Genomic DNA, 16,034 nt, shown 5'->3' with positions numbered 1-16,034 from the left:
GTGATTTATTTTTTATTAATTTTTTAAAAATAATTATTGGACATAGATAACCTCTTTAATTTTAAATTATTTTTTATTTATGAATGTAAATGAATTTTACTTACTTAAAAGTTAAATCAATTTAATTTGTGAAAAACGACAAAGGAACTATCCAATTTATTGAAATCAAAATTTCAATTCTTTATGTCAATTCAACATATTAATGAACAATATTTTTATAAGTTCATAGTAAAATTTTATTAAAAGAACACTCAAAATAATGAGTAGCCTTTTATAAAAAAAATCTAATCATTACTGACAATTTGATCAACATTGTTCTACATTCCATTGGCTATGGTATCCCTCCATGCATTAGCATTTGCTCGTTGTTGTTTTTTAGTATTAAATAACTGATCAAAGTCGTTACCTTCATAAACTTGTGCTGATGAAGACAATTGAGCTTCATTATATAGTTCAATTTGAAATTCATCAAATTGACACTTCTTTCAAAGAAAATTGTGTAATATAGCACATGTAAATACAAGCACTGTTAGAGGTGGGAAAAAATACCGAATTTTCGGTATACCGAGATTACCGTAACAAAAAAATATTGAATTTATCGAATTTTAACTATACCGAAAATTTCGGTACGGTGCGGTAACAATACCGAATTTTCGGTACGGTAACGATATCCAATTTGAAAATTTTGGTATATACCGAAATAACGGAAAAATATACAAAATTTTAAAATATATAATATTTTAAAACAATAAATTATAACTTTTTTTAAAATGTAAGGTTTTTTTTGTTCGGTATACCGAAAATTTTGGTATAGTATCGGTATAAATTTGCTTATACAATAATTTAAGATATAGATTCACTAAAATTAAAGAAAATAATTAAAAATAAAATGTTATATAATAATTAATAAAAAAAATTAAATTTTAATTATGTTTTTAAAAAGTACAAATAAAAAGAAAAATAAATAGACGAGAAAAGAATGAAAGTTTGTATTGAGTATGTGAATTTAGAAGATTTCTCAATTAAATGTACATACAAATCTTTAGGTTGAATCAAAGACTTTTGTTGACATTTTATTGTTGTACCTTAGGCTATAATTTTTGTACTTAATAGAATTCCATAGAGTCATTAAAAGTCTATTGACATTTTGAATACCTATAGACTTTTGTAGAGTTTTTAAAAGTCAAGTTTGAATACCACATGACTTTTTAAAATTCTACAAAAATTTACATTGAATACCACTAAACTTTTATAGAGTATATAAAAGTCTAGTTTGAATACCTCTAGACTTTTAAACTCCATAAAAATCATTACAAATCTATAATCAATACACCCCCATAAAATAAAATCATCTCTTTGGCAAAACCTAAGCGTGGGCGGCGAAGAATGAGAAAAAATTATAAGGAAAGGAGGACGACGAATGTAGTGAATCATAATCGGGTCGGATCCCTGACCTTTACGGGTTCGGAACTTCGGGTTCAATTTTTAGTCTCGTGACTTGCGCTGTGTTTGACCTTTTCTCCTTATGATATTTCAAAATGCCCTTTTAGGGGCGAGGATAAAATTGCTAGTAAATATCAAATGATTGTGGATAAGTTTTTGTGGTCTACAAGATTTAGAGGTCATATTAAAATTAAATTTTTATAGATTTTTAATAGACTAATTTTTTATTTATTAAATAATTTGAAGTGATATCGTTATTTCTCGATGATATTAATGGTGCTACGTATGGTTTTTCTACATCTCTTATATATATATATATATATAAATTATAAGGATTGTTATTTTTGTATTTTTTTTAAGTGATATAAGTTTATATATCGCGCGAAAATTCGCACTTTGGTACAATTTAAATTTAATGATTTGTTTAATTTCTCTGTAACGAAATGCTAAAAGATGATTTAATTTATAATAATTTCCAACGACCGCAATGTATACAATCGAAAAATCAACGGGAAGTTGACAAAATCGGAGACGCGCTTTTAAGACGAAATCACCACATTTATCACTATTCCAAACGCTTGAACTGCGTTTTCTCTGGTCGGTCGAGCCCAGAAAATGATGTGTTCTGATTTTTATTTTTTATTTGTTTCTCTATCGAATGATCGTGATGTGCCGCTCCGCTGACATCAATGGCTCGTTNTTTACTAGAGAAGAATCCTTCAGGTTGTTTCATATAAACCTCTTCCTCTAGTTCTCCATTGAGAAAAGCTGTTTTCACATCCATTTGTTGNCATTTTATTATCTCATCAATTTCTTTTTTTCCACTTAACTTTTATGTAAAAAAATTGATTTTATATTGATATTACTGTGTGAGTAGGTATATGGGTTATGACAAAATCAATTTNGTGTTGCCTAATGAATCTTTCTTTGTTTTGAAGACCCATTTACATCCNATTTGTTACTAATTTTGTTTATGTCAAATCATTAGAATATATTGACTAGAATTGATTGCTGTAATTTTGATTTTAATTTTTTTTAATATTTGACTTGATTATTTTCATGAACAATAATTGTAATTAAAATATTATAACTTTGGTGTTTTCGTATGCACTAATTCAAGCTAACCATTCATAATTTTATTAAAATATGTTTATTGATATAAGTAAGTAGTATTAAAAAAAATTAATATCTTATAAATTAANTTTTCTTGATTCCACAATTCTAGTGTTGTGAGATGGACAATAGAATNAAAATAAATAATTAAATAAATGAATCAAGAAAATGGAACATGTGTGGTCATAGAAAAGGGTATTTTAGGATTTTTAAATTATATAAGACATAATGCAAATTATGTAATAAAGAAGGTCATTTTTAAAATTATGACTTTGAAATAGGCTAGAATAATCAATTTCCCTTTTTTTTTTATTTTTTATTTGTTTCTCTATCGAATGATCGTGATGTGCCGCTCCGCTGACATCAATGGCTCGTTGGACTTTTCGATTGTATGGCGGTTTGCACAAAACATTTAACTAATAATGATAATATATTTTTGAAAAGTTCTTGCGTAAACGAGTCAACTTTATTTATATTTATAATAAAAAATAACATTTTTTTTATAAGTGATCCAAATAAAATATATGTCTCACAAAATTGATTTGTAATGAGTTTTTTTTTTGTATGTCCAAACGTTTCGAAAAACAATTATCAGAATAAATTATCAATTATCATGATATGTGTGTGATGCGTCGTCTCACGTGAAAGTTTAATATTTTGATTTTTCTAGAATTTTAAACTATGATTAAGCAAGTTAATAATTAAAATTAATTTGTTTGGAAATGGAAAATTATGTTTACGAATGTTAATTTATAAAGACGTTTGGACTAAATTTGTTTGGAAATGGAAAATTAGCTAGCCTCATTAATTTCTCGGAATCACAAAATAATTACGAGCAGAAAAATTGCACACTCACCACATGATATCTGATCGATGCATACTAAATTACAAATATAACTGTTTTATATGACATATATTTTATTCATGAAATCTTTAAACTTTGGACTAAATTACATACATTTAATGTGAAACTATGCTCACATAGTTATCTAAAAAAAATCAAACCTATACATATGTGTGTGTCTATAATATATATATATTATCCATGTCCACCTGCAGATTGCCACGTGCTACGTCTTAAGTCAAAACCCTAGGCACTTCTACCACCATGCAAATCGTTACTTTTATTATCAGTCCGTGTGTCGACAGTCGGGTTACAGTTGGCTTATACACGTGTCACCTTTTCAAACCCCGCCAACTCACGGTGGCGCGGTGCCACACAGGTTTCTCTTTTGGGGAGGATCAAAGAAATTAAACCTTAATAACCTTTTGCAAAGATAAGGTAACAATAGATCTTTTAATATTAAAATCTGCTGCTACGTACCAAATTTATATTTAATATTCCTTTTTTGGTATATATGTTAAATCGGTTAAGGATTTGATGATGTGAGTCGAATCCGCAGAAATAAGACGGCATAATAAATTTAACATGCATGTAAAAATTAATATTTTGTATAATGAAGCAAAAAACACTAAAAACAAACGGGGGTTTCCCGACATGCATCATTAATGGTAATGTATGAAACAGTAGAGAAATAGTAAAGGCTGGCTTATTCATTTTTATACATGAAACAAGATGATTCATACAAAAAATACATATATTCGTTTATTTAAGTTATTGATCATGAAATCATTGACATCGAAACTATCTGGAATTTCAAACTTCAACATGCTATTGTAATAACTCTCCGTTTCATCTTCTGTGCTGCTACAGCTGTTAGCATGTGTAGAATTCGAATTCAATATGGAGTCGGGCTCGGCGAAAGAGGTGACATATTTGACAAAATGAACTGGAAAGTCCCGAGACTGTTACTGCAATGAGGTTGAAAATTTGAAGTCTCTGATGATGGAATCGGGTCTACAAATGGGGGGTCACCAGATACATAATACTCAACGTTAAGGACCGGCACAGACCCTCCTGTCAAAGCAGAAGGCATTCCATATCCAGCTGGATTTTGTTGAAAGTCATGAACGGAGAATGAGGTATCGGGGTTAGTATCAACAAATAAATCGGGAAACACAGCAACATCTTGATCAACTGAAGTTTCCATTAAAGGTGGTGGAGTTTGACTATTGCTGATCATCTGGTTTAGCATCGGAAAATCTTGGATATGGCAGTGGGAAGAGAAAAGAGAAGAAGCGAATCTTAGCAAATCGGGGTTACAACGAGGTTGCAACCCTGATAACCTTGGAAAATTCATCTGGGTTGGTGAATTGTTGCACATAGATGAGTTTATGATTGTTGAGAGATCAAGAAGTTGAAGGCGTGGCCTGTGTGTCACGGGGTCAATTCCCATCCGTAGCAGCCTTTTTCTTATGTTCGTGTTCCAGTAGTTTTTGATTTCATTGTCGGTTCTTCCAGGAAGACGAGCAGCAATCAAAGACCATCTGTTTAACGAGTCCCACACAAGCAAACATCAGGACTCGTGAAATTTACGCGACTTAGTATATAGAACTAGTTCACGAAAATATATACGTCGCTACGTACTTGTTGCCAAGTATGCTGTGCAAATGAATAATGGTCTCTTCTTCTTCAAATGAAAATCTCCCTCTTTTAATGTCAGGCCGTAGATAATTAGTCCACCTCAAGCGGCAGCTCTTTCCACATCGTTGCAGCCCTGCAACAAACATACAACAGAACCCTAGCTGTTAATTAATTCAAGAATACTCTTCCATTATAATTCCAAAAAGGGTATAGCTAGAGATCGAGAAGCTAACCAGCAGTAGTTGGAAGAGTTCTCCAGTTTCCATAGCCATGTTTCTGAATATAATCAAGGAGTTTCTGATCTTCTTCTTGTGACCACGGTCCCTTTTTTAGCCCATTCTTGTCACAGCATGGAGCTCTTCCCATAGCAGAAATTAAGGTAAAGCTGGAAATATGATTTAGCTTGAAAGATAGGAGAGAAGTGTAGAGATCACATTCTATGTGTGAATAATTCAGGAATATGGGAACTGAGTCGTATATGTAGAAAAAAATGGGGCAAATAAAAAGGGTGGGAGCGGGGAAGCAATTTAATGTGGAGGAAATGAACGGAAGTCAAAAGGATTCGGTGCCGTCCATTGCCATAGGCGACGTGTCCTCTCTACTTTGGACAGTTCCTCAACTCAGCAAATAAGCCTACACCTCCGATCCGACCACGTTGAATATTATCTTTTCAGCATAACAGATTAATTAAAGTTTAACTGAAAACTCCATCCAATTCATTTATTTCAATATTATTCTGATATTTTTTCCAGAATTTCGTTTTCAACTACAGAATTTGATTTATATATGATAATAGGCGCATGGCTAAATTATTCAGACTCTGGTGTTATATTCAATTCTGTATGATCTTATGTATGTACAAAAATAATGGTAAAATCAAATATATATATCAATAGCTTTTATATATAACTTTTAATTAACATATGGGAAGTATATAGAATGTCAGAAGTGCGTAGAAATAGATGAATAATGCGGCTTATAGATTACTAATACTAGTAGCTAGCTTTTTTTAAAAATTAATATTATTAAAACTAGTAGCTTATAAGTAGGAGCTAGTGATGTTAATTGATCGTTCAAGATAATGTTTTGACCTCACAAATTTATCCTACGCAACAATTTCTTTCCTTTTTATGCAGTTACCAAATTCTTTTCAATAATTTAATGCTATTCCACCTGTCCAACTGTTAATTTAGTCCCTGGTTTGCTTTTCTATATCGATATTTTTGTTGATCCATATATTTCCTTTTTTGTTCAAAAGAGTTAGTCTTAAAATTTGTATCTTGAAGAAACTGATTATGATTTATAATGTTTTGGCACTGAAAATTTATGGAACAAAATGGTAAAAATATATTATGAATTTGTTTCTGACTTTGGGCCGTGACGTGATAGTTCGTATTAGTTGCATGCGTGAAAAATTATATATATTTTTTTATCATGTTTTTCAATTTTACTTTTTTTAGTGAGTGTTAAGGTTGCTCTAGGAAATGATTATGTTTCACCAAAAAACAACGTGAGCAATCTTGTGGTACAATGTTGACTAACATTAAAAATGAATAGCATGTTACTGAACTAAAATCGTGAATTGATCAATAATATGATCAAAAATGAAAAATACATAAATTATACTTGACCAAAATATAATTTTTCCAAATACTTTGAGAATCATTTTTCTCATTAGATACATACTCTTACATCGGCTTTTCTGATCTTATAACCCTTGAGCCATGTTCGTCGCCCTAGGCTTACCATTATTTCATTTCGTTCTATTGATTGGTTNCAACCTGGTTGATAATAGATTATTGATATTAGTTAAGCATAAGTGAAATAAACAGTTCATTACAAATAGAAATATATTCTGACATGATAAGAATGAGATGGAGGAAAAGAAATCGGTCGAGTTTTGAGATTGCTGACTGTTAGCTCAGACATTTCATCGACTATTGGTGTTTTTTCAATGTTACGTCGTTGATCAGATAATTCAATGTAACAATAATTTTAATTATGCTACCGTTTGATCAGAAAAGCTCATTAATAAATTACACAGTGTCATGCTATTAATTAATACATTGCTTGAGTAATAAAAATTCACATCCATTTTAATTAAGTGCTATCTAGAGCAAGTGTGAAAAAGTTAGGAAATCATTAGGATTAAAGCTTGTAAAAAAATTTACAGTGTACAGTAAATTAAGTAAGAAAGTTATTTAATTATTTTTTTTAAATATTTTCTTGTGTATTTCACCATCCAGTTATCATTGTTGCATGCCGGCCGTGGACATCTGAGTTACCAACACATAATGGTTGGTTGGTTTCCATATATACAATCTATAATCCAGAACTAGATTGAGAGTTGAAGTAATCACAGCAAACGGGAAGAAGAGAAAAAATGGCCCAAGCAAGCAACAAGATTTCCATCCTCTTCAAATTTGCTTTGCTTTTCTCACTTCTACTCATGATCATCACTACCGCAGAAAGCAGAGCAATAATATTTGGGGGTGAGTTCTTTCTTTTACTCACAAATTAACCGATTCCTTCAATCCCATCGTATATATATTTCTTGAAATTTGCAGCTAAAATGGAGGCAAGTTCAAAGCTTGCATGTGAGAGTGTGGTTGGAGTGGAGAGTGGAGACACATGCTTTGGAATAGCACAAAGCAACCATTTGACATCAACGGCTTTTAGTGCCATCAACCCTAACCTCAATTGCACTGCACTCTTTGTTGGTCAATGGATTTGCGTTGATGTCTCTGCCAATTAACGCATGCAACTCAAATTTTCTTGCACTTATTATTTATATAAAAAATAAGAAGCCTAATTATATAACACACATTTGAAGGCTACATTAAGTTGAGTTTCTTTGTATTGTGTCCTCTGGTCTGGATGACTAGACAGACTGCCAGTCCATTGAATAAGATGCGTGGTTAACTTTGAAATTCAAGTATTTTCTTAGACTAAAATAAGTAAAGATGCAGTACGTGGAATATAGAAAACAATTATTATTTTGTGCTGATTGATGGACGTATAAAATCATAAGTACACTCTTCATTTTTTTTAATGGGTTTGGATATTATGGCCCAACTTAAATTGGACCAAATTATCTCAGTAGAACGGAAACAATTATTGCGTTCATCTATTTATAAATTTGTTATATAATAATTCATACATCAATTTCTATCTAACCAAACTCATTTAAAAAAATTTATTTTTATGTAAAAATATTTTTTTTTTTACTTTAAGTACAGATCAGGTCAACATGTCTCATAGATATAGATATGTAATACTATCTTACAAAAGGCTCACTCTATTTTTAGATTTATTGATTTGAATACTTTTTTTGTTTTTAAGTTTTCAATTAATCTTTGGCTTTATTTATGTTTCTCGTATTTATATTTATATTTTTTAAATCGTAAGAGATTTAGAAGGGATGAAAATAGAGTGGTGTCCATACGGCATTTATGAGACACTCTCGAGTCAGGAACTGAAAGAAAACAGGATAAGGTAATGCCATCCTCAAGGAAAAAGGGAGGTCGGTGAGAATAGAATAAAATGGAACTTCTGTCAAAATCACATAATGTAATAACTGGAAAGAAAGAGGAACAGATAAATAAGATACACACAATTGTGTATGTATGACTAAATAAACATTTGAATTTTAAATAGCAAACAAAGGGTCAAAATATTCACTTCAATTATGCTAAATACCGAAAGTTTTTAAATGCCAAAATCAGCATATTTAATCGAACTATGTAATATGATCGTAAAACCAAATCATCCCGGAATTTTTGATGTAAGATGTAAAATATATATATATATATTTTTTGCAATATCACCGAAGCTTTCTCCAATAGTGAGCCAAACATCCCAATCCTATCCGAAAATTCGAAGCCTGAGGTCTTTCCAATTCAATGAAAGTGTGTGGAATCATGTGATTTGATTCACGGTTGTTGCAAAATTATAGTTTCCGTGACCTCGATGACTATATTTTGGTATCCCGACATTGTTAGAGACACAAAAGCGTGATCCATGTTCATCCACAAATTAGGGTCACGCCCTTTTTGTCTCATTTCCAAGGCCGTGACTAAATTTATTAAGGAAGAAAGAAAAGGTAAATACGTCAAAATAAGATAAGAACAACCGCATTAATTTTTTTAAAAGAAAAAATGCAATGAATATGATTTAAGAAACGAGGACCAAAGAAATTAGCAATAAAAATCAAACTAGCAACATGATAAAACATCAACAAATACTTTCCAATCCTAAATAGTAATTGTAATAACCACCACGTTGGATTTTCAAGACAATCAATTAAGGCATGCTTCTGTTATGCTATGTAATTTGCGTCCCCCTTCTTCATTTCAATCGAACCATTAGGATAATCCACATCACTCATGAACCTTGACCAGAACCAATGCTCCTTCCACACAACCACCATCTCCTCTATCGGAATGTTCTTCGTCTCCGGCAAGAAGTAGTACATGAAAATCGTCATCACCACCACAAAGAATGCGAAGAACAAGAAAAGCCCGAATTTCAAGTGACACAACATCATCAAGAAGACTTGAGCAATCACGAAGGTGAAAAACATGTTGACCGAAACGTTGATACTCTGTGCAGCTGACCGGATTTCCAGTGGGAAGATTTCGCTAGGCACTAGCCATCCGAGGGGACCCCACGACCAAGCAAATCCCGCCACATATATGCAGATGAACAGTACCACAACGATGGCATACCATTTGGGCAATTCACCAGGATTACCATCTACCCCAAATTTCGCTCCTATGCAAGCTGCTACCACGATCTGATAACAAAAAGACGAACTCAGTGCTTAAAGCTTCTGTTACACTTGAGTTACATACATTACATGACTACATCTGTTATCTATTAAATGTGATATAGAAATAGATTATTTAAGTCGAATGGAATGTTAATTTACCTGACACACAAGCATCTGTATACCACCTTCAAGAAACAGAAATCTTCTCCCCCACCTATCCACACCATAAATGGACACCACAGTCGCCGCAACATTCACCGCACCAGTGATCACAGCAGACATCAACGAAGCCTCGCCCCCGAACCCGATAGTCTTGAACAGGACAGGTGCGTAAAACATGATCACATTGATCCCCGTAAGCTGCTGAAAGAAGGGAATGGCTATAGCCATTGTCAAATGAGGCCTATACTTCCTTTGCAGAAGATTTCTCCACGGATGCTCGACTTTTCGAGATGCTTCACTGGCCGCGACAAGATCATTGAACTCTTCGTCTATACTTGCCACCCCTCGGATCCGTTGCAATTTGGACCGTGCCTCATCAGTTCTGCCTCGTTCAATTATGGAGTTGGGTGTTTCCGGGAGGATTAAAGATCCGACAGTGATTATCAAAGCCGGGACCATCGCACCACCGAGACTCAGGCGCCACCCCCAGCCGCCCTTGATCTTGGCAAAACCATAGTTTAGGACATTGGCTGCGAGGATACCGATTGTGATGGAGAGCTGAAAGCCAATGTTGAGTGCACCTCGATATTTGTAAGGAGCCATTTCGGATAGGTAGAGTGGCACAGACTGCATCAAGAAAAGGAAATCAAATAAAAAATTTTAATGCGTATTAATCACGGAGAAACATGGGAATTAAGAGTGTCAATAATCTGTAAAATAAATAAAAAGGTGAAGTTTTTATGTTCAGGCGTGCCTCATATCATTACAGAGAAATCATTAGCATATTAAGAAGCATTATGTATCGATCGGTTAAATACATGGCTGAATTAAGTTCACGAGAGTTGATAAGCATAGATTTGGACAATCTTTTTTGAGCTAACGATATGATTAAGTTAAGCACAAATCTCAAACTCAAAAGAGTTTAGTGTGTTAAATATATCACATCAACTTGATTAAATACAAGAGAGTTAATATATATATATATATAATCTTTTTTCCTTATTATAATTTTGAAATTGAGTTATATATAAGATATCCTCGTATAGGTCACTTTCAAGTCAATTTATCAACTTTACTGTCAGCCTTCCACGTTTTTAATGACGACACATAAATAAAATAAATACGTAATAAGGACAAGTTTTGTAACCAATAAAAAAATTGTAAATTTCTGTCTAGTTTCTTGTTCTTAATGCACAGCAATAACTGCAACAGACAAAATATTAGAATCAATCTTCCATTACGATTTTTATGGTGTATATATTACAAATATGTATATCTAAGAAACTAAAGAAGATTAAATAAGAATCATTAAATTAATTAATTCCCCAAAAAAAGGGCGTCAACTGAAAAATAGTTTAGCAGTTGTTGGCTACATAATATATATTTTTATTGTAGTTTGAATCTTTAAACATTATGATATTTTTATTGAATACCTTTTGTATTAAAATTCGTATAGATGATGAAAACATTTTTCACTCGTAATATATAATATATTATTTTGGAAAAGTTATTTTAATAATCTTTGTATATTATTATATAAATCAGATCTAAAAGATTCTACGTATTATCCTTGACCCACAAATTCAAATTATGATTAACCTCCGTCCGAAAATAATAATGAATAAATAAATAATGTTAAATTTTGAAACAAATTTCTACCTGATTGGCAAATCCGATGCCAAACCCAAGTAAAATACGCCCAACAATAAGCATCCAAACAGCCAGAGCAAATCCATTAATCAGAGCTCCTGCGCAGAACAGAACTCCGCCGAACAGCATCGACAGCTTCCTCCCCAGTTTCCTGGTCACCGTAGACGCCACCAGCGACGAACACAGCGCAGCCAAGTATAGAGAAGACGTAAACAGAGTCAGCGGCACGCTGTCAAATTTACAGTATTGGTTAACTGATTTGTCCGCCTTCTGCTTCCTGTACACGGATGGGAAAAATTTCTCCAAGAATGGATCCATGGAGGTTACCCCACCTGTAGATTAAACAAGCAAATCCTTAGTCGCACCCAAAAAATGGATGAACACCATAAATATTGCGAATAGCAAAATCAAAAAAGTACCTGAGATTCCAATATCGTAACCGAAAATAAGACCACCCATGGCAGCAATCACACACGTCACTATAACGTAAGGAGTAAGGTTCCCGGGATATTCTTTCCCGTTTCCGGCACCTGGGATAAACCCACCGGCCATTTCCCTGTCTCTGCAGAACTCAGTTACTGCGTTTGAAGTATCACGGGAGAGAAGAAGAGAAGGGAGAGAACTGGAGAGAATAGAGAGGAGATAGTTCTATAAAGAAAATCGAAAAAATAAACGTATTGGCTCGCTACATGGAGAGAGTATATATAGAGAAAAACGTTGACTGATTAAAATTTATGTGAGAAAGAAAGGCTTATCAAAATCATAAAGAATACATTAAATTATATATATATATATAGGCTTATCAAAATCATAAAGAATACATTAAATTATATATATATATATATATATAACAAAATAGATGTCAGAGTCAACAAGAAGTTAATATAATAATTATATATTTGCAAGTAATGAAAAATTAAGATAAATATTTTTTCCAGTTATAGTTGACTAGATAATATTAAATTTATTTCTTTCCCGATATTGATTTAATACAATTCGGCCTGATCTCCAGAGTTAAGAAATGGATATATAAGATTTGAAGTGAATACGTAAAGTTGGATTTTGTGTGTATTATGTATATATATAATTATAATATAGCAAAAAATATTTATAATAATTATGACATATGGAATGAAACAAAAAAAATTTAATAATTTTTAAAATCGACATTTCAATTTTCATTTTTGATTATTTTAACATATTTTTTTAAAAAAATAGTAAATAATTCATTGGTTAATGAATTCAAACTCATAAAAAAATGCAAATATTATTAATTATATCAAACCAATAAAAATTGTCACTATCTCCTCTCATAAATTTCCAATGGCTCTACGTAAACACAATGTTTCATCGGCCAACCTTTTTCCCTCGAGAAAAGCTCATCATTAAGTGGTCATTTCATTTGGAATTGCGAAACAATTCCATTTTATTACTATCATTTTTCCATATATATAAAACCAAAATGTATAGTTGCACTGACAAAATTAAATTAGCATATATTATGATATCCACACTAATCAAATATATCCAATTTTAAACAAATTGGAGAGCGTGTATAATTTTTTAATTCAACGAGTTGATTCATACGACAAACAGCCATGGAATCCATTCCACCACCTCCCCCGTGCCTTCGTGCAGGGTCCTTTGCCATCGAGTCGTAGGATTGAACCATGGAAAGTTGACATTATGTGTTAAAAATATGAAGCTTTTGTATAAGATAAGCATCATGTGTTTGAAAAGTTGAGGACCTAACATCCCGTACTACTATTACTTGAATAAATATTCCAGTTTTAAAAAATAATAACTTACACTTTTTAGAATCGAACTTAATTTCGACTTTTATCTATAATGAAATGATGAATTGTCATGCTAAATTATTTTTTAAAAATAATGTGGTCTCACATCTGTGTGGATCTTCGCATAAATCACATCATATAGAAGTAACACTTTCCGTATACATAAAAAGGCATTGTTAGCGATGTTCGTGTGATAACATAATCTGCATGAATCAGCCTGTATCCAGTGAGTGCTTGCATTTTATAAAACTAAACTTCTAATTTCTTTCTACGGGCCCATTAATATATTATTACACCTAAGACATTATGGACTACAACTCAAATTAGGGTGCTACGCTGTTAGCAATCAGTCCGGTAATCATCTCAGTCAAACACGAAAGATTGAAAAACTGCACTCCAAGGCTGTGAACAAAAGAAAATTGAGGCTTAGAATTCTGAAAGAATATGTTGCAGAAGAAGATGACAAAGTGCAGGAAAAAGTTTTCCTTCAGCGAAAGAAGAATTAGAAATAATATAAACCCGATAAGAATTTGAAACACGACACAACCCATAAACAGAGTGACATGCTAAATCATTCAACTACAGATGGATTCGAGAATTTCAAAAGGAACATATTAAAAGACAAAAACAACCAAGTGAAACTATGGAGAAAATCAAATTATTATTCAACAAACTGGAAATGTATATGTCTGTGTACTTATTGCACATCCCAAGACCTTCAGAAATCGGAAATCAACTTGACAAATCTCACCTTAATGTTGCTTCCACAGTTCTACTCTACATGTACAAACATGCCAATCAACCTTCAACGAAGAGGGTTGAAGAAAAACTGGCTTGAACATACTGTTTCTTCATTTACAAACAAACAACAACAATCTGATGTGAATATCAGATCTTCCAATCCAACTCAAGACTAAAATTTTATACAAAGCCAAAGCAAACCTGCCTATACAAGTTCAAAACCTTCATGTTTCCTCGGTCTCCATCATTTCCACAAATGAATCTTTCCTTGACCAACCATCTTCTTCATCAGAAAAAAACAAAGCAACAGAGATACCAGCAAGTTTCTTCTCGGTCAATCTGGACTGCCGAGCCCTCAATTGTTTCGGAGCATTAGAAGCTTGACCCTCATCAAAATTACCAAAAATATCAACTTTCTGAAACCCCACCGTCTTCATTGGTGTACTGTAGGCGAAATGTGTTTGCTTTACAATTACAGTCTGTTACACATCAAGAGCCGAACCAATATTAAAACTGAGAAAAAACCTTTAAATACTGAAGGAACTCGAGATTGATGGACAATATTTCGTAATCAAACCCTACCGTTTCTCTTATTGTTTTTGACACAAAAAACAGCCTCTTCAAATCATCATGCTCCACGCCACACAAAATTCTAATCTGCATCACGGAAGCAATTCTTATCCACATATTAAATGTCGAGCTCGAAAGGAAAATGCAAACAGAGCCAGATTAATATTCAAAACACAACGCTGATCCTCACGAAATGCGCCAAATGTGATCCACTTTAACATTAATAATCAACAGCACAAAAATTCATGAAATGAACAAATTCAAACAAATTCTCGAATGAGTGAGCTAACCAGAATGTCCTGAGGCAAGGCTTCAAGGGCAGAGTTCTCAACCGGAAGAAATGAATCTTGATAACAATGTCTTTTTGAAAAGGTGCAGAAAAAATGATTGTCACCATCCCCAAGCTCCAAACCATTATTTGTCAAAGCAACCCTTTTTCTCCCAAATGAAGTACTTCTCACCATCCCAATCACATGCCCATCATTTAAATATGCACCGGAATTTATCCCGATTGCCATTTCCCCAACTTCGAACTCCAGATCTGATAATCAACAGCAAAACTCTCGGAATGCAACAAATTTCAGATTCGAAGTGAAAGAGATGTATGTATATGCGTGTCTACAGTGGAACAGACCTCAAAACAAAAGAAAACAAAACCCTTAATCAGAGGCAGGAAGTAAATGGAGATTGATGTAACGTCTGTACCGAGGAAGGAAACAAGAACGGCCCCTCCAACAATCATCACAGAGACATCACTTCTGCTATGTGTATGCTCCCGCTTAAAATAAAAATCAAAAAATTTTCCCTTTTAAATAAAAATCAAATTAGGCGATAATTATTTTTCAAATTCCGTGAAGAACTGAGGTACACGATACGATAAGGAGAGAATGGCTTGAAAATAGGAGGCACGAAAAACTAGCCGTTGTAATCGGACACGTGTCGGAGTGAGAGTGGTGGGATGAGGCAACAGGCGTTGTGGTCGGTTCGAGTCCGTGATAACTTCACACGGTGGGGATCCGTCCTTTATGTTACAGTCCATCTAAGATGATTACACGTTTCAGAAGTCTGTATCGACGGCTAGGATTGGATGGGAAGAGGGGAGGAAACCGAAAAGTGTAGGATTGTGGGGAAGATTTAAAGTAGGCGGCTGCAGTGTTTTACGCGGTTGGTTGGTCCAATAACATTTTTTGTATTTTGGTGTAATTGAGGGGTCAAATTAATATAATTGCATACAAATGCACATGAATAATGGAGCTTTGTTGGTGGCTGAAAGAAAATTATCTGTCACGAAATTTGAGGCCCT

At 33.1% G+C, this 16,034-nt stretch overlaps 2 protein-coding genes and 1 pseudogene across 2 annotated transcripts; all 3 read right to left on the bottom strand.

The window, feature by feature from the left end:
• Positions 1-4,105: 4,105 nt before the first annotated feature.
• On the bottom strand, positions 4,106-5,515 carry LOC140979224 (transcription factor MYB41-like; annotated as a pseudogene).
• Positions 5,516-9,165: 3,650 nt separating this feature from the next.
• LOC140978171 (sugar carrier protein C-like) lies at positions 9,166-12,298 on the bottom strand. The gene is made up of 4 exons (XM_073443013.1): positions 12,044-12,298; positions 11,634-11,956; positions 9,972-10,601; positions 9,166-9,836 (listed from the first exon to the last, which is right to left on the bottom strand). Exons 1-4 carry the CDS (start codon positions 12,174-12,176, stop codon positions 9,360-9,362), a joined length of 1,563 nt encoding a protein of 520 aa, XP_073299114.1. The 5' UTR covers positions 12,177-12,298; the 3' UTR covers positions 9,166-9,359.
• A 2,006-nt stretch (positions 12,299-14,304) lies between these two features.
• LOC140979477 (F-box protein At1g61340-like) lies at positions 14,305-15,703 on the bottom strand. The gene is made up of 3 exons (XM_073444881.1): positions 15,022-15,703; positions 14,744-14,818; positions 14,305-14,640 (listed from the first exon to the last, which is right to left on the bottom strand). Exons 1-3 carry the CDS (start codon positions 15,247-15,249, stop codon positions 14,386-14,388), a joined length of 558 nt encoding a protein of 185 aa, XP_073300982.1. The 5' UTR covers positions 15,250-15,703; the 3' UTR covers positions 14,305-14,385.
• Positions 15,704-16,034: the final 331 nt, after the last annotated feature.

Source organism: Primulina huaijiensis, chromosome 6 (assembly GCF_012295235.1).
Source record: "Primulina huaijiensis isolate GDHJ02 chromosome 6, ASM1229523v2, whole genome shotgun sequence".
Lineage (NCBI taxonomy): Eukaryota > Viridiplantae > Streptophyta > Magnoliopsida > Lamiales > Gesneriaceae > Primulina > Primulina huaijiensis.
Note: the sequence above shows the minus strand (reverse complement) of the source record. Positions and strands in the feature narration are given on the sequence as shown.